Genomic DNA, 19,145 nt, shown 5'->3' with positions numbered 1-19,145 from the left:
CATTGTTATGGCAGGTATCCGACCTCTTTGCAATAACCCAGTCTCATTGTCCTCCCAAACTTCAATCCATAGACCGTTATACTGTTCATTTTTACTACAATAGTCCCAATGCCTGCTGCGACCGGTTCATGGGTGTCTATTGTTGGGTCTGTGAACGGGTTCCAGCAGGCGTTCTACATGACATTAAAGCTCTCCAAGGGGCCTCTACGTGTTGGAAAAAGACCGGGATTTATAGGCCCGTGAAATCCAAGGAGATACAATAATACTCAATATATATTTAAAAAAAAAGTTGTGATAGGTCACTATATAAGTTTTGATTAACTTAAATAAAATTCAGATACTTATGTCAAACATCTTGCAGTATTTTGAAAAATCGTACCGTCAAATACACTTGGTTGTCAAAATTTTTATTAGCATCATTGAGGATTATTTCTAGTGACTAAATCCAAATTTTTTGACTTTTGCTCGATATAAATACGGACATAGGTCTCAAACGCACTTAAAAAAATTGTAACAATTTCTTTTATTTATTTATTTAAACTTCATTGCACTGTAAAAATTGTATAAAAGGCGAACTTAATGCTAGAAGGCATTCTCGGTGACTGACCCTTGTGCCAAGACCGATATATCGCAAAAATTCGTGCTAGAAATATTTACAATGAACGAGAAATTTAATAATAAATATAAATGTTTATGTTAAACAACACACTACTTCATTTATATAAATTGGTATTTATACTTACACATCCATATATAAATATACATATATAATATATACAAACCTGCTTTCAGGTGATTAATTTATGCACAAAAGCTATAAATATGAAAATTGATTCAAAAATCGTCATCGATTACATTTTTCTTCGTTAAAACTTACAACAAATTAAAATTCAAAAACATGATATCCGCGGTCCCGAGCACGCACATCCATCTCGCTTACACTTTCTCTCAGTGGGAGAGAGAACAACCTGAACAAAACCTGACAGAATACATTTTGAATTTTAAATTGAACACCCCTGGAGTTGTAGCCCGAGGTGGTCACTAATATCTGAACACGCAGACCAACACCTTCACCACAGGGGCGTGTTCAGATATTTGTGAGCACCTTGTCCGCTCCGATATATCTGATGGCGACTGTACTATGTATACCGTCGCGATATTAAAAATAAGACGACCAACCTTTTGCAGCGCAATGTTTTCAAACGACCTCCACAAAACCAAGTCGCGTATTCTGTACACTGTGAAACCTGCGCGTCGATCAAAGGGTAATCATAGACTGAAAACAAACGACGCATTTTGGAAAAGAAACCGGCCAACGTAGTGTCCGTCAGCTATATCGTCATCATCGCTCCGAGTATAATCACCTAAAGTGTAGTTCAATAGGTTAGTGGAATTATCAACAGTTTTTATTTCATTTATTTAATATTTACACAGTATTACAGTTTAAAAGTGAAATTACAATTCCGTACTATAATAAGTACAGTCAATATAATATGTACAGTCAGCGTCAAAAGTAGCGGATGAAACAACGCGCCAAAAGTATCTGACATCCCAGATAACTTTTCCAAATACAGAAAAAAAATCTAAAATTCACGTTCCAAACTATATCTTTTGCAGTCTTAGTTGTTCTATATTAAAGACATCACTTTTAGTTAAGTTGTTATAGAATGGTAGATACTTATGAAGCGTTATTTGATCCGCTACTTTTGATGCTGACAGTACAACTATGATTTAAACACTAGATTCTCTTTTATCCATCATCTCGCTAAATCTCAAGTATACCTTACACACAAGTGCCCATCGCCACGCAAGCAGATCACACTCGGGTGCACAAGGAGCGCATTCAGCAGGGCCAGGTATAGTTGTGCCTTTCTCGAGAATGTTCTCTGTTTTAATTGGGAATCTCGCTCGAGAATATTCCCCATAGTAAACGGAGAACGTTTTCAAGAACTGCACAACTCCAGGGCTCTAGGGATCGGCGAGTGTCTATGCGCCACCGTTCGCGCCGTTGAGGGTTGTTTGAGGGTTATCTTTTTAGATCAGGAACAAAGAACCTCACTAGCCTCTACCAGTTCTGGGCAGTCAAAAATGAGCAAGCAGGAGTTGCGTCTCGCTTCTTCTAGAGAGTTGAAACCATACCAAGTACTACCACATATCAAGAACTAGTTAAGATAGATAGATAGATAGATAATCCGTTTATTTGTTTGCCACAATACACACAGGAAATACAATTAATAAAATGACAAAAAAAACAGATGATACAAAATTATACGAGACAAATACACATTTATACAAAATAGAAGTAGAAAGAGAAAAAAAAATACATTTAAATAATACTGTTCCATACATATAGGAAATGTTGTGTGCGTCGCAGCAAAACAAAAGGGTTCTGGCTCAGTATTACGCTACACCCTATGGGAGAGGCACTGATATTCTGCCAGGACCAGATCACGTCAACCAAGATACAGTGTAAAATATGCAATATTCAAAGTTAGTACTTACCTAAATACCTTGTTTATAAAACTAGTGACATAATTATCATTGAAAGTGAGTACTTGCAAAGTTATGATATTGAAGTGTTAAAATATACGTTATTTATTAATATTTAAATGAAAACAACCATCACTGCAGGGAGGGTCAGTTATCTCTGCAGCTTAATGTACCAACGTATGCGTTTTTTTAATGATACAGGAGGCTAACGAGCAGACGGATCACCTGATAGTAAGCGATTACCGCAACCCATGGACACCTGTATCAATGCTTTTTCAAACAAATTAACGAAATTCATTCCAATTTACTTATGCAACAGGGTTCAAATAAAGTACCATACCATACGAAATTAATTCTAATAAAGTTTTTTTTTGTAAATGGGTTGAATTTCATTTTCACCAAAATTTCACGGGACTAAATAAATGCTACTTTGTTTGTTTCAATAAAGGTTTAAATTCCATTGAATCAGAGTGTACATCGTAATGTACACTGGGCGGCACAAGGCAAAACGAACGCACGAAGCTAATTTATATTCGTATAATATAATATATTTCGTCATATACTGTATTTAAATAACAAAATAGTTAATTGTCGCATGTTAAGCGTGACATTCGGTAGATATGCAAATGACTAGTACTCTGTTTGAATTAAATACATTTAAATACATATCTAACTACCTAATTGTAATAACTGTTATCAAAAAAATTAACTAGGTATACGTCACACATTTATCTCACTCGCGTAGAATACACTAAGTAGCTGGACAAAAGTGACTTTCTATTTTACTTAGGAATAACTATGGAAGAAGATGGATATCAAATGAATGCTTTAAGATGGAGGAGTAGCTTTTGAATCTAAGGAAATAATGGTAATTTTTCAATGACATTACATTTCGCTGGTGGCCTAGCGGTAAGAGCGTGCGACTTGCAATCCGGAGGTCGCGCGTTCAAACCCCGGCTAGTACCAATGAGTTTTTCGGAACTTACGTACGAAATATCATATGATATTTACCAGTCGCTTTTCGGTGAAGGAAAACATCGTGAGGAAACCGGACTAATTCCAACAAGGCCTAGTTTACCTTTCTGGGTTGGAAGGTCAGATGGCAGTCGCTTTCGTAAAAACTAGTGCCTACGCCAAATCTTGGGATTAGTTGTCAAGCGGACCTCAGGCTCCCATGAGCCGTGGCAAAATGCCGGGACAACGCGAGGAAGAAGAATATGAAGATATTTCGGGAGAAAACGGTTTCCCTAAATCTTAATATATCGACATTTTTATACTTTTACCTATTGCTCTTTGGACATGAAGTCATTATTTATGGGAACATGAATAAAAATAGTAAATTTTGACATCGTAATTATTATTCTAGTCTATTTTATTTTGAATTTAACATGTTTATTTATTAATTATATTTGTATTCCTTACGAGTATTTCAACTAATTTTTATTTTACTATGAATCGTGATTTCATTGTTATTATGTCAATATTATTTATTATTCATATTATGTTTGGATTTGATTTTAATGTACTTACTAACCCCTAGCTATAACGATGGTACTAACAATGTTTTATGGAATTCTTATGGTTCTGAAATAAAAATATTTTATTTTTACATTTTATTTTTAATGGCCCCTCTAGGGAGTAAGTGATATTGTCTATCTCATTCCACCTCATAGTTGCGTCCCTTACTGGCCTACGCTGGGCCATCGTGTAGAGGAGCCCTAACAAATCACATTGATTATGATGTCAATCGCTTCAGCATAATGTATTCTAGGTTACGTTTCGCTTTTAATAAAATTGTTTGTTTTGAGCGATTATCTCCGAATATATTCACGTTATCAAATGTTTGTTGAAGACCCCTATTAGTTTTTAAAGACCTTTCCAACGATACCCCACACTGTACGGTTAAAGCAAAAAAAAAAACACCCCCACTTTACGTGTAGGGGAAGGGGAGGTACCCAAAAGCCCTTATTTTAGATTTTATTGTACGACTTTGTTAGATTTATTGATTTATATATCCATGCCAAATTTCAGCTTTCTAGGACTAACGACCACGGAGCAAAGCCTCGGACAGACAGACAGACGGACATGGCGAAACTATAACTGTTCCTAGTTAACTACGGAACCCTAAAAATCATGGACAATGGAAAATATTGTATAAGTGGAAAAAAGTTTTCTCATTCTGTCTGGTCGATCACGTAGTATACTTGCCTCTTAATGCCTCACAGATAGATAGAAAACCCGGGAACGTCCTTAAACGACGTCCAAAAGAGAGGTATGGGCATTGTGAATGTCATCTCGCTTTCTGTGGTAGGGCACAGCACAGCGGATGTCAATCCAGATCTAGAGCAGAGCCCAACTGGGGAAGTACCTCCACCTTACAGAAAACCGCAGCCAAATAACACTAGACCCTACTCATAGTGTTGTGTTCCTGCCGGTGAGTAAGGTTGCCAGAGCTCAACGAGCGGGGGGGAATGCTAATAGGGTCTGCAACGCGCATGTGAATCCTCTGGAGTTGCAGGCGTACATAGGCTACGGAGACTGCCTACCAACAGGCGGGCCGTATGCTTGTTTGCCACCGACGTAGTATTAAAAAAAAACAAATCGGAGCCGGACAGTTGAGTACCTGTCCTGTAAGAAAGGAAGACTTTTGCAAAAACTCAAAACGCCTGAACCGATCATGTTCGCTATACTTTTCTATGAAATTCTTCACCTATTCAATCATTCATCAATCCATCAATCATTTATTACTTCGTCATCATAGGTATAAAATACATTTAGTACAGGTGATAGGGTGTTTTTCATGTAGCAACTATGATGTACCTATTAAGCTTTACTTTCACGATTTTTTTTATATTTTTGGACCTATGGTTCAAAAGTTAAAGGGGGGCACAATTTTGATTTTCTTTTAGAGCGATTATTTCATGACGACCGGTTTGGCCTAGTGGGTAGTGACCCTGCCTACGAAGCTGATGGTCCCGGGTTCAAATCCTGATAAGGGCATTGTTCCTGTGATGAGCATGGATATTTGTTCCTGAGTCATGGGTGTTTTCTATGTATTTAAGTATTTATTAATATTTATATATTATATATATCGTTGTCTAAGTACCTACCCTCAACAAAAGCCTTATTGAGCTTACTGTGGGACTTAGTCAATTTGTGTAATAATGTCCTATTATATAAATAATAATAATTCAGCCTATAAACGTCCCACTGCTGCCTATTATATATTTATTATATTTATTCATTTACGATAACATTACATTTAGTAATAATGGTTCTTAAAGACCCCTATTACTTTTCCTACAACACCCTACACCATAGGATTGAAGCGAAAAAAATTAATGAGAAAAGTACCACCTTTTGAACAACTGTATTAAAAACACCTTTTACTAAAGTCTGATGAAAAGATATTTCACAAAAACCTTGTATTATAATGAGGGTCAGTGTTATTCTAGAGTTTGGTTTTATCCGAATTCGGGTGGATTGGAAATTTCTCCAATACTCCCTACAGGTTAAATGGCTAGATAGGTGGCGGGCCATTAAAAAGGAGGTCTCCAAAAATCTAAACACTGTTTTAAACTTTCACGATTCAAACACACACACATACATATTATTATTTAATTTAACGGGACTCAATAAATAAATATTATAGGACATTATTACACAAATTGACTAAGTCCCACAGTAAGCTCAATAAGGCTTGTGTTGAGGGTACTTAGACAACGATATAGTATATAATATATAAATAAATACTTTAAACACATAGAAAACACCCATGACTCAGGAACAAATATCCATGTTCATCACACGAAAAAATGCCCTTACCAGGATTTGAACCCGGGACCATCAGATTCGTAGGCAGGGTCACTACCCACTAGGCCAGAGCGGCCGTCAAAAGCGCGACCGGACCGCGTTTTTTTTTGTTAGCCTACTTTAGTGGCAAAGACCTCCCCTTGTTTTCTCCACTCGACCGTGTCTTTAGCATTTTCCCACCATTTTGATAGAATGCGTCCAAGCCGTCCCGCCATCTCCTTTTCGGTCTGCCTGCAGACCGCCCTACACCGTTTGTGGTGTTCCATGTATCCCACTCATTTCCGGGTCCATGCGGCAGACATGTCCAGCTCAGTCCTACTTGACCTTAGGGGTCTTGACGTCTGCATTTACTACTCGAATTCTGGTGCATAGGTTCGTGTTTCTGATTCGATCAGTTCTACGGACACCTAATATACTATGCTCCAGCGCTCGCTGGTAAACCTTGAGTTTCGATACTTATGGTTTAAAATACCCTCTGATGTTTTGACGACTTTTCTTTGTCCCCGTTGTCTTGAAGAAAGATTCCGACATCTCGGGGACAATGCCGTCCTCGAAACGTTGGAGGTAATTTTAAGCTTAGGTAAACACCAAAAATCTACTCGAGCAGGCGTGAAATTCATGATTTTATCCACGTGATAAAATAAGTGTCACTTTTTACCACTCGATTGAAAGAGAAGAACGCTGTCCGACTGGGTTAATTATTTTTCTTTATACCAAAGGTTTTCTCTACGTATAAATATTTTACGTTTTAAGTGAAATCGCTTGTTTCGTGGCCCCACCACCGAGTGCCCCAACAGGCCCAACAGCCTTCTCATGTTTTCCATCAGGCAACGCTCCGACCGGCCTAGGCCTCTAGGGGCCACCTTACGTTACACTGATGCGGCGCCCCGGTGTGTGAGCGAGACGGTGTTATGCGAGGTTGTATTTTCATCTTTTTGCGAGGTGAATATACTGGGTGATTTTAGGGTCGTGATCCTGAATGTCAAAAACATTGAAATGGTCTTATTGGTCATACTCAACAAATCTCCCCAAGGGACTAACACATCTATGGATAGGTATGGCACCATCGTTTCGAGCGATGGTGCCATTCGATGGATGGATGTGATTCGATTTCGGCTGTGGCGGGTCGCTTCCGACCGATGTGGGGAGGTCAATTGGCCATCGTTTGGGGGACGGCATGTGCTGCTGGTGTAGGCCAGCTTAAACTAATAAACACAAACGTTATGGCCAGAAAACCAGGTTTTTGGCTAAAATTATTCAACTTTGATGCCAAATATCACAAAGACAATTAACTTTGAAATAAATATGGGATACTATATTATTGCCTAAAGCCGTTGCTGTTAAACCGCTGAACGGATTTAATTAGAATTTGGTATAGATATATATTTAGTCCCAGGGAAGGACATAGGATAGTTTTTATCCCGTAAATCATCCTTTACGAGGGTTAAAATTAAAGTAGAAGTAATAGACCGCGAGCCAGGAACAGATTTCTATGACCAATCGCCTTCCGGGCGAAAACTCGTATAGTTAACGGCTATGTATAATGAACCCTTGTGGACGTCAGCTGCCGTTCCGCTGGTGGGTTGAGGATTGGCATCCGCTGAAACACGTCTCCTGTTTGATACTTTGTCAGATGATAGTTCAGATTTCTATTGTTCATTTAAAAATCTATAAGATATTTGAGATAATTGCGTCGTTTTTTCTCAAATGAGGAAGTTTTTTTTAGATTGAATAAAAAATAAGCTACCCGAATTGCTAATTCCACGCAGACGAAGTCTCGGGCAAAAGCTTGTAAGTGATATTGAGTACTTCTAATTTGTTGAATGAGTTTTCAAATGTCGCTTACCGTTGTAATACATGACACATGACGGAATAGGCTGCGACATTTGTAATCTTCTAAAATTAATCTCATAAGTTTAATTTTGACTTGAAGATTGTCTATCTGTCGAGAACTCGTCATAACTTTTCTAATCAATCTTCTCTTTTGTATTTAAATTACAAATATGACTTTCGTTTTAGATTAGTTTTCGTTTCATGAGAACGACGTTACTTAAGGGAACACATTAGTGGTAATTTTTCCATACAAATGTTTTCGACATTTTCCTCTCTGAATTTTGGCCCTTCATGAACATTTTTTTTACATTAGTTCAATATTACCAGAACCCCTAGTGTAAATTTATTCGATATCGTAACGTGACGAACGCGTATGCGTTCAGAATTTAGAAAACTCAAAATCCCACACGAAATGAGACTTAACGCAAACGCGTACGTCACGTTTCGCTATCGAATAAATTTATACTAGGGGTACAGTACCTGTGTCTATACGTTTTTTTTTTTTATATTCTTGTTTTTCTAAGAACTAGGTTACTTCAAACAGCGCTAAAAACGGTCAAACAAATGCGCCGTGAACAGACGCCTAGCATACAAAATCGGCAACAATTAACGCAAAAATCAAAACGGTTAAACACAGATATATTTTTTTTTCATTTCGTTCTCAGAATTTCGTTACGATTGGTTAAGTTTCGGAGAAGGACCAGTCGAGACGAGAACCAACTCTCGGGTTCTGAGATTTTTAGTCTAAGCTGCTCATAAAGTTTCACACAGACACATATATAAACTTTATGTGGGTCTGGGGGATGGTTGGGCCCCTCCAATTGGTGTGGCTACTTACAAAATTTAATGAAAAAAAAAAAAAAGTAATAGTTCCCTAAATATTTTCTAAAATATACATAAAAATCAGCCATGAGAATATTAAGAAAAGTTAGTAATATTTTTACCGGACAAATGATCATCGGGTCAATATAGCAAATATGCAGACATTAAAAGTACGTACTAACACTATATTATCCCATACATTTTATTAATAAGAAAATAAGTAGGGTCTGTCGGCTCTGGGATTTTGGAATAGATCGTTTTTTTTTCTTTTTATACTACGTCGGTGGCAAACAAGCATACGGCCTGCCTGATGGTAAGCAGTCTCCGTAGCCTATGTACACCTGCAACTCCAGAGGTCATTGGTTTCAGAGGTCGTCTTGGTTATTGGCGCGCATCTCACGCACGGTTTTCATTTCGCATGCACAAGTCAGCGTGAGCGATTTTCAAGCTAGTATTATATTACTTATTTATTTATTATTTATATTATATTACGATCACAACCGTAATAAGTTGTTAAATCTAAATCGATTATTTATACAAGGTGTAACAAAAATAGTGGGATCCGTTTTAGGGCATTTAGGGAAAAAGTAGAAGAAAAAAATGTTGGCCTTTGTATGGAGTTGGCTGACTTGGACGACCTATCCCATAGATTTTTTTCTTGACAAAAAATATTATTTCATAATACAAAAAGTTATTATTAAGTGTGTGTTTTTTTAACAAACGCAAATTGAAACTATACGTAGGGTTTAGTGCTAAAAAGGAATTCAAAATATTTTTTTAGTCTTAACTACGCATGATTGATTAATTTTCGCGCATGATTTATTTTATTATTTTGAGCATGATTAATTTTCGCGGAAAACTCGTTGCGCACTCGCAGCAAACACGTTGCGCACTCGCGGCGAACTCGCTCGCCTTGATTTCAACTAATATCAAATATCAAACATTTATTCAGCAAATAGGCCACAGGGGCACTTTTACATGTCCATTTTTACAAACAATAAATTAAAAAAAAAAAAACAATTACAAATATCGAATCTATGAAATAATAAATACTTTATTAGAGATGTATACTGTCTCTAAATGTCAAATTACACAAAAAAACTATGATAAAAAAATAAAACCATAAAATACTAAAATTCTTTAGAGATGTATAAGTCTCTGTGTCAGAGATAAAATATAAAAATATATATTAAATTATCCTTAGAGATGTAGAGGGTTTGAATTCTTATATAAATAATTAAAAGACAAAAAAATTAAAACAGACAAGAACCGAATGAAGTGTCTCACGTTAATGTCACTCAAAAGTAAAGTTACATACTTTAACATAACCTGTACCCCGCGTAAGCTTAAACAGACCGGTCTCCACAAACAGCACCCGTTCACGAGTATGACGTGTATCTCAGCCATCGCCTCCCTCAACCTTCATTCGGGAAAGTGGCGACCCGATCAACGACGCCACCGTAAGTAAAGTGATAAATATGGAACCGGGAGCGATAGCAAGTAAAACGACCGTTTGCTTTGACGTCTGTTTTATTCCTGGTCTTGTAGGTAGATCACAAAACTATAGCATACAGATCATATCCTCCACCATTAATTTTGGAACCTGTTAAACAAACAAACACGCTAATTAACAGGTGCTTAACTTAAAAATACTTCTTAAAATCTACGTTGACTCTGGGACGCAAGCGTCGTTGGGCGGACGGCAAATCCTCACTTTGATCAGCCGTGTTATCAAAACCGGCGGCTGCCTGCGGCAGAGACGGTGCCTCCGCTGGCGGTACATGAGGCATTTCTCGTTCACCCTCTGTGTCAGCGTCCTCACAGTCATTCCACTCCTCCCTGCCCTCTGTTGATTCGTTATTCTCACTTAACAGAATTTCTGGGAGCTCTGTGCTCGGTCCAGGTTCAATGGTAGCCGAAGGTGGAGCAGGTGGGGGTGAAAATGATTGTGACTGTGACATAATGGTTTCACTAATTAAATCAGAATTTTGTTCTGTTTCCTGACGCTTAAATATTTGGTCGACATGACGAATACATTCGGTATTATAATCAGCTACAAATACTTTGTACATTCTACGGCCAATTGAATTTAGCACTTTTCCTTTTACCCAACTTTCTTTTCTATCAATATACCATCTAACCCATACTAAATCGCCGGTGCGAAATTCCCGACTAATATTAGAGGCTTCCTGCAAAAAAAATGTTGGGTCATTATCTTTTGGCAGTAGAAGGTCCAATCGTGTCCTTAATTCGCGACCAAACATTAATTTTGCAGGTGTCGCCCCAGTAGAAGTATGTACAGTATTTCGGTATGTAAACAAATATCCCCGCAAGGAGTCATGTACAGCTTGTACTGGCAAATTTTCTTTTAATATTGATTTTAAGATTTTTTTACAAATTTTTACACTTATTTCCGCTTGTCCGTTACTACACGGGTGATAGATAGGAGACGTCATGTGCTTAATACCATTACTGGAACAAAATTCTCTGAATTCCGCGGAAGCAATTTTTACGTCATTGTCAGATACAAGCAAGTTAGGGATGCCAAAACATGAAAATATTTGCTTTAACTTGCCAATCAACGCTTTAGTTGCCGTTCCATTTTCCATATGACAACACTCTATCCACTTACTATACGCATCTACCAGAATCAAATACGTTCGAGAACCGATTACCATATAGTCGATATGAACGCGTTGGAAGGGTGCGCCCGGGCGCGGCCACGACGCGGGCGGCGCTCGCGCCGGCGCGGCGCGCATCGCGGCGCACGTCGCGCACGAGCCGGCCCTCTGTTCGATATCGTTATCTATACCTGGCCACCACATCCTACTTCGTGCATTACTTTTCATCTTTACAATTCCCAGATGAGAACTGTGCAATTCATCTAATATGCGTACCCTGAGTGCTGCGGGAACTACGACCTTGTGGCCCCGCAATAGGCACCCACTTTCATACTGTAAATCTGCCTTATTGCGGAAATAAGGAAGAATCGACATACATTTAATTTTCCTTGGCCACCCCCGTTGCATGTACTTAATAACGGTTTGTAATACGTTATCAGTTTCGGTCGCTTGCTGAATGTCTTTATGTAAAACAGCTGGTGAACATGAATTCAAAAACTTTAACGAGGAATAGGTATCATGCTCATGGTCACTTTTGCAACAAGTATCCGCTAACGGTGCGCGAGAAAAATAATCGGCCACTATATTGTTTTCGCCCGATGTATACTGCACATTGTAATTGTAAGCAGATAAAATTATTGCGTACCTTTGCAACCGCAGCGCTGTCGTCATTGAAATTCCCGTTTTATTATTAAATATAGATATCAACGGCTTGTGGTCAGTTTTCAAAATAAACGGATCGCTTCGACCGTACAAATACTGGTGGAATTTTTTTACTCCAAATATTATAGCCGTCGCTTCTTTGTGAAGTTGACTATAATTTTTTTCACTAGCCGAAAGTGACCTTGACGCGAAGGCGAGCGGCCTCTCGACTCCGGTGACGTCACGTGAACTAAGTACCGCTCCTAAGCCTGAGGGTCCCGCATCTACCCCCATAACGAGTTGAGCCGTGGGGTCAAAATGGGCCAGGACTCTCTCCGAAGCCAACTCACGTTTTACGCGTTGCGCAGCCTCTCGCTGACGCACACCCCACTCCCACTGAGCTTTCGCCCCGAGCAGATCGTATAACGGCCGCATAACACTAGACGCATTAGGGATGAAATTCCTATAATAATTAATCATCCCCACCAAACGCCTAACCTCTGCCACATTAGTAGGATCAGGCGAGTCCAATATGGCCTTGACTTTTGCGAAACTACTTTGCAAACCACTTTTACTAATTGAGTAGCCGAGATAAGTTACAGAGACTTGGAAAAATTCGCACTTTTCTTTTTGCAATCTAAGCCCTGCTTCATTTAACCTATGCAATACTTTTTTTAACCGATCCAGATGTGTTATTTTATCGGGGCCGGTAACACAGATGTCGTCCAGCCAACAACTTACTCCGTCGATACCTGAAAGTAACATCTCCATAGACTTCTGAAATATAGCAGGCGCATTGGCTAATCCATACACAAGACGAGTGTATTTATACAAACCCTTCTGTGTATTGATGGTCGTGAGCTCTTGTGACTCGTCACTTAATACAAATTGATTATAAGCGTTTTTTAAATCTATTTTGCTATAATGCTCACCCCCTCCTAGTTTTGCAAATACTTCCTCTATTTTCGGTAGGGGATATTTATCGATAATCAGGTCTTTGTTAAGAGTCACCGAGAAATCGCCAGCAATCCTAACTTTTCCGTTTTCTTTTAATACCGGTACGATAGGGGTGGCATATTGTGAATAGCTAACCGGTACTAAAATACCTAAACTAACTAATCTGTCTAGCTCACGTTCAACTTGCCCTTTCAATGCAAATGGAACTGCGCGAGGCTTAAAAAATTTCGGGACACTGTTAGGTTTTAATTGTAAATGTACTTTTAATTTATTAAACGTCCCTAACTCGTCTTGCCACAATTCGGGATATTGTTCCAATAATGTAGCCACATCGCCGTCAGCAGATAAGTTTTTATTGTTTACATTTTGCGTTAAGGTCAAGTTAAATGCGGACATAAAATCTCTTCCCAATAGAGGCGGGCCTCCGTTTTTGACTACAAAAACTCTTAATTCCTTAGTTTGTCCATTATAGGTCAAGTGACATAAAAAAAATCCCAGGGGTTGAATTTTATGTCCGTCATACAAACACATCCTAATATCACTATCTAACAATTTATACTCGCAAAACATGTCATTATATAACTTTTCTGACATAACACAGGTAGCAGACCCGCAATCTAGTTCCATTTGTAATTTTTGATTGCCAATTAATACATTTAATTCTATCGGCTTAGTAATTACATACCTTAAGTTAAACATTTGACATTCCTCACAATCGTCTACCTCGCTGCGATTCAACGACGACGATTCGCCAACGGAAACGTTATGCACTCGCGCACTTTCACCACAAACTTTCTTTAAGTGACCCTTTTTGCCGCACTTTTGACACTTATACGATTTATAACGACAATTGATTTCCGTATGATTTTTCATTCCGCAAACCGTACACTGCTCGAGAGTCGAACGTGGATCCCGCTGACCGCTGCCGCTCGCGCTAGCGCGACCGCGCGCGCCTCTCGCGCCACCGCGATATCCACCCTCCGTTTGCGCTCGAAAAACTGGCTCCTCCTTAATGGTAATTAATTTCGCTTCTCGGGCACTCTCCGTCTGTTCTGCCAACTCTAAAGCCTTGGCAAAGTTTAGTGACGATGGCTTTTGCTCGAATAGTTTATCGCGCACGGAACCTGAGCCCAGACCGAGCACGAAACGATCCCTGAGGTTCGTCTCCAGGGCAGAATCAAAATCGCAATAACTTGCCAGACCTCTTAATCTTGCCGCCCATTCGCTCAACGTTTCGTCTGCACTCTTCATCGCCCCGAAAAACTTCGCCTTATCCGCAAAAGTACACTGCTTTTGTTTGAAATGTTCGTCGAGTAATAAAACCAGCGCGTCATAACTTAAGGAATCTATCTCCTTTGGATAAGCTAAATTGCGCACTAACCGATAACTTTCATCCGATAAATGTGTAATCGTGATGGCACTTTTTTTTTCTATTTCCGATATACCGTTCACTAGAAAAAACTTTGTTAACCGGCTCTTGAATATCGCCCACTCGGTAGTCTTATGATCAAAAATAGGCAAATTTCCTAAATACGATTGCGACATAATTAAAACGCACGAATTATCCTCGTTAGCCAGATGATAAATATGGAACCGGGAGCGATAGCAAGTAAAACGACCGTTTGCTTTGACGTCTGTTTTATTCCTGGTCTTGTAGGTAGATCACAAAACTATAGCATACAGATCATAAAGACTTTTAAGCGAGCATGACATGTTCAAGCTGCCGGGTTGTATTAATATAAATATAATAAAAAAAATTGTGAGATACAACATTTGTGCTTGTAAGTTACATTAAAGACGGCATAGCGCCACATAAACGCGACTACATATTATTCATAAGGAGTGCCTACCTATAAAACTAAATTATAAATTTAAATTGACTTAGAGATGTACAGGTCTCTAAGTGTCCAAATCATTAAAATAGGTATTAAAATAAAATGAAATTTAAAATAAAATAAAATTTAAAATAAAATAAAATCTTAGAGCTGTATAAGGTCTCTAAGTGTCCAAAACTAAAATAATACAATCAAACGAGAACATGATGTTCTCTTGTGTCAGTTCTACTGGACGCTAGTATGGTTATTTCACAGGAAGAAAACGAAAACACTATTACTGACATTTTTATCATACTATCAAGATCAAGCTACTGGCTTAAAGGCATCCTTATCATCTATGAAATCATTCACAGCATAATACGCCTTACTTAACAAAGAGCTCTTAACGTGTGACTTAAATTTGTTAAGAGGCAAATTCACTATATCAGTGGGAACTTTGTTATAAAAACGTGTACAGTTCCCGACGAAAGACGTACTAACCTTACGGAGGCGGTGGGCGGGCACAGCAAGTTTATGCTTGTTTCTAGTGTTATAGTTATGGATATCACTGTTAAGCTTGAATTCGTTAATGTTTTTCCGAACATACATAATATTCTCAAGTATGTATTGAGATGCAACGGTAAGAATGCTTGCATCTTTAAATTTCTCTCTTAGGGATACTCGAGCGCCCAGTCCATAGATGGAACGTACAGCTCGCTTTTGCAGTACAAATATTGTCTGAATGTCTGCCGCTTTTCCCCACAACAGAATTCCATACGACATAACACTATGGAAGTAACTAAAGTAAACCAGCCTGGCCGTCTCTACGTTTGTTACCTGTCTGATTCTCCTCACTGCATAGGCTGCTGAACTAAGTTTGCCGGCTAAAGTGGCTATATGTGCATGCCATTGCAGTTTTGAGTCTAAAGTGACTCCCAGGAAAACAGTTCGATCTTCAAATTCCAGCGTATCGCCTTTTATTTTAATCTTGCTGTTATTTACCTGCTTGACGTTAGGTAGCGTAAATTTGATGCATTTGGTTTTCTTTGCGTTCAAAAGGAAATTGTTTGCCGTAAACCAGTTTAATACGGTAGATAGCGCGTCATTAATGCTCTCGAATCTATTTTCCTTTCTGTTCACTTTAAATATAAGGGAAGTGTCATCTGCAAACAACACTATATCATGTCTTTCTTGCACAACTTTTGGTAGGTCATTGATGTATACCAAAAACAGGAAGGGACCAAGAATTGAACCTTGCGGCACTCGCGCGCAAATCGCCAGTGTGCTCGTGCCTTAATATGTGTTGAAAAAATCATTGCTCTATGTTCAAAAACCATGGAAGAAAGGGCGAGTACGTTTGTATGGAGAAATTATCACTTCCTATAAGGACCACCACTTCGATCAAAAGTGTTGCTGTTAGTATAGAAATAGAAATAGAAATATATTTATTTGCGTGAAATGTGGTACAACAAATTAGATGGTAACATTTTCTATACATTCAGCACATCTCGCCGACAACATGGCAATGCAAAATCTTTACTTAAATCTAAATATTATTTACATAATTTACATTATATTTACATTTAATCATAATATTTGAACGGCTGCTTGACTACATAATCATCCCTCCATATACATATGGTCAGCTGCAGAGAGAAGTGACCCCCCCCCTGTAAACAAATTTCTGTGGAGGGGAGGGGTCAATTCTCTCTGCAGCTTACTGTACATGAAAAGCCAACCTCACTTAAAGCACACTTAAAGTGTAACTATGTGAATTCGTTCGAAAATTCTCGTCAGAATTCGCGTGAAAATTATTTACCTGTTCGCATGGACCGATGTGTGGTGGACACAGGCAGGGGGAACAGAGACATCACTTTATATTATAGTATTCATATTTTATGATCATGATATTTTAGTAAATTTACCAAAAATAAACTCCGTTGAGATTTCCTTATACCTACTTTTTTAATTTATCATGTTCAATTTTATTCAGCCTATATACGTCCCACTGCTGGGCACAGGCTTCCTCTCATGCGAGAGAGGGTTGGAGCTATAGTCCGCACGCTAGCCCAATGCGGATTGGGGATCTCACATACACCTTTGAATTTCTTCGCAGTACATCTGCAGGTTTTTCCTTCACCGAAAAGCTAGTGGTAAATATCAAATGATATTAATTATATTGAGCACCCAGGGAAGTTAAAGTTAAAGGTAAGTTGACATAAAGTTACAAAACTTGCCGTATTGTATCAACATAATTGACGTATTGTATAAACAGGCAAAGGCCGGGATATCTCTAGGTAGAAGAAGAATAATTGAAACAAAATAAGGGGGTGCCGCTTCTTCTAGCTAGAGATTGAATTATTCCCATACAAACGTGGACCAGCCTAGTAAATAATAATAAAAATCGTTGTAACTGCTTTCAAAATCCAAAATACTGAACAATGTTTTCTAAAACTTGGCTGAAGTAGCTAAATACCTATATAAATATTTTCCGAAAATATGACAATACGTTTCGGGGAGTACGCACAGGAACTGCACGACCTGATCCCACCTTCTCCTTTCCATCATAGGACATCCAGGAGCGGGGAGCGAATGCACCCGTTCATGGTAAACGTTCTATTTGTTCGCACGAAACGGTTTGCCTACTCTTTTTTTGGTACGGACGGCTAAAGAATGGAATCCGTTCCCGCCATCTGTATTCCCTGATAAATATGACCTCGGTCTCTTTAAATCAAGAGTGAATAGGCTACTTCTGAACCAGTGAGCTCCATCTTATGTCACTTCACCAGTCTTCACTTTCCATCAGGTGTGACTAGGGCCAATCGACGATCAGTTTATAATAAAAAAATAGCAAAGTAATTTAACTGTTTCTTGCTGTGCTACGTCTCTACTACGATATTCATACGCCCTGATACCAAATAAAGGTACACTTTTGGACACAGAAACGTTGTATTAAAATTATTTATATTTTTCGTAAGAACGTTGAATAAAAAAAGCTAAATATAACTGAATAATACTTAAAATATGCCTACAAACATAATTGTTTAAGTATCCAGAAAAATTACCGCTTCGTAACGATTTTTTTAACACATAAATTTAAGAAGTCTATATTAGGCATAGAAACGGGTGTTAACTTAGCTTTGAATTCAACGTTATAAAATACAGATTTCTGTAGGTTATTATAAGGTTGCTGCCAAACAGAAAAGGACATCTTTTTCGGGGACGTGACCCCCAAAACTTTTTTTTCCTCTAATAATACGATATTTTTATAAAATAATTGTACATACTTAAGCTATAAAATGTACAATATTATAATTGATAAATCAGATTTGCCCTTATTTCGTAATGTCGTTATTTTAATTATATTTGCTTTCTAGCAGTGTTCCAGACGGGCACATTTTTATTAGTTCTTGTAACAAACTAAGCTGTTTGTGTCCAGTAGGTATCGTACTTATCGTTTTGGTATTCTGTTTCTGCTTTATGATATTTATGTTTTAATTTGTTCACAGTTCGTGATTGTACAGCTATGATGGTCTAAAATGTCGACAAATACTTCATTAACATTTGAACACAATGTGGAGATTAAAATAGTATAAATACATTGTTGGCATTTTTTCCGTATTTAAATACAGTGCAAGCGTATAGTATTACACCAATTCACTTACACTCTAGAAAAATAGATAAATGTTGAAAAAAAAAACATGCAAGCAGATAAAATGTCAAGAAAGATAAAATTTACAAAATTAGTCAATTAATTACAATATAAACAATATGTGAAATGTAAAGGAAGATAAAATTTACAAATTCATTCAATTAATTACAATATTTAGAATACGTAAAAACGTCAAGGAAGATAAAATTTAACATTTTAGTCAATTAATTACAATATTTAGAATTTAAAAAGTGTCTTACGTTTCTATTAGAAGTATTAGAACAGATACAATTATTTTCAGAAAATATTTTAATTCGTTTTTTATTTCAAGTAAAGTGAACTTTACTTGAAATAATATTATATAAACTTTACTATATAAATTATAAACTGAAATTAATGTCTAATACTAAGAAGCCTGGGGCACTGGAGGCCTTGGTCACTTTTTCTTAGTATATGACATTTATTTCAGCTTATAGTGTCTTACGTTCTTAAAGATCGCTC

General features: G+C 37.8%; 3 protein-coding genes across 4 annotated transcripts in view; 1 reads left to right on the top strand and 2 right to left on the bottom strand.

Moving 5' to 3' along the window:
• The window catches only part of LOC133517387 (fatty acid synthase-like), a 34,656-nt gene extending 33,252 nt beyond the window's left edge, over positions 1–1,404 (bottom strand). Inside the window, exon 1 of the mRNA XM_061850688.1 lies at positions 1,180–1,404. The gene's annotated coding sequence lies outside the window, so the exon portion shown is untranslated. The remainder of the gene's footprint in view (positions 1–1,179) is intronic.
• Positions 1–19,145, top strand: part of LOC133517388 (protein O-mannosyl-transferase TMTC1-like) — a 385,685-nt gene that overhangs the window by 76,585 nt on the left and 289,955 nt on the right. The gene's annotated exons all lie outside the window — the stretch shown is intronic.
• On the bottom strand, positions 10,429–14,753 carry LOC133517386 (uncharacterized). The gene is made up of 2 exons (XM_061850687.1): positions 13,864–14,753; positions 10,429–10,561 (listed from the first exon to the last, which is right to left on the bottom strand). The coding sequence occupies exons 1-2, from the start codon at positions 14,721–14,723 to the stop codon at positions 10,549–10,551; spliced, it is 873 nt and encodes a 290-aa protein (XP_061706671.1). The 5' UTR covers positions 14,724–14,753; the 3' UTR covers positions 10,429–10,548.

The sequence above is a fragment of the Cydia pomonella genome, chromosome 4, assembly GCF_033807575.1.
Source record: "Cydia pomonella isolate Wapato2018A chromosome 4, ilCydPomo1, whole genome shotgun sequence".
NCBI lineage: Eukaryota > Metazoa > Arthropoda > Insecta > Lepidoptera > Tortricidae > Cydia > Cydia pomonella.
Note: the sequence above shows the minus strand (reverse complement) of the source record. Positions and strands in the feature narration are given on the sequence as shown.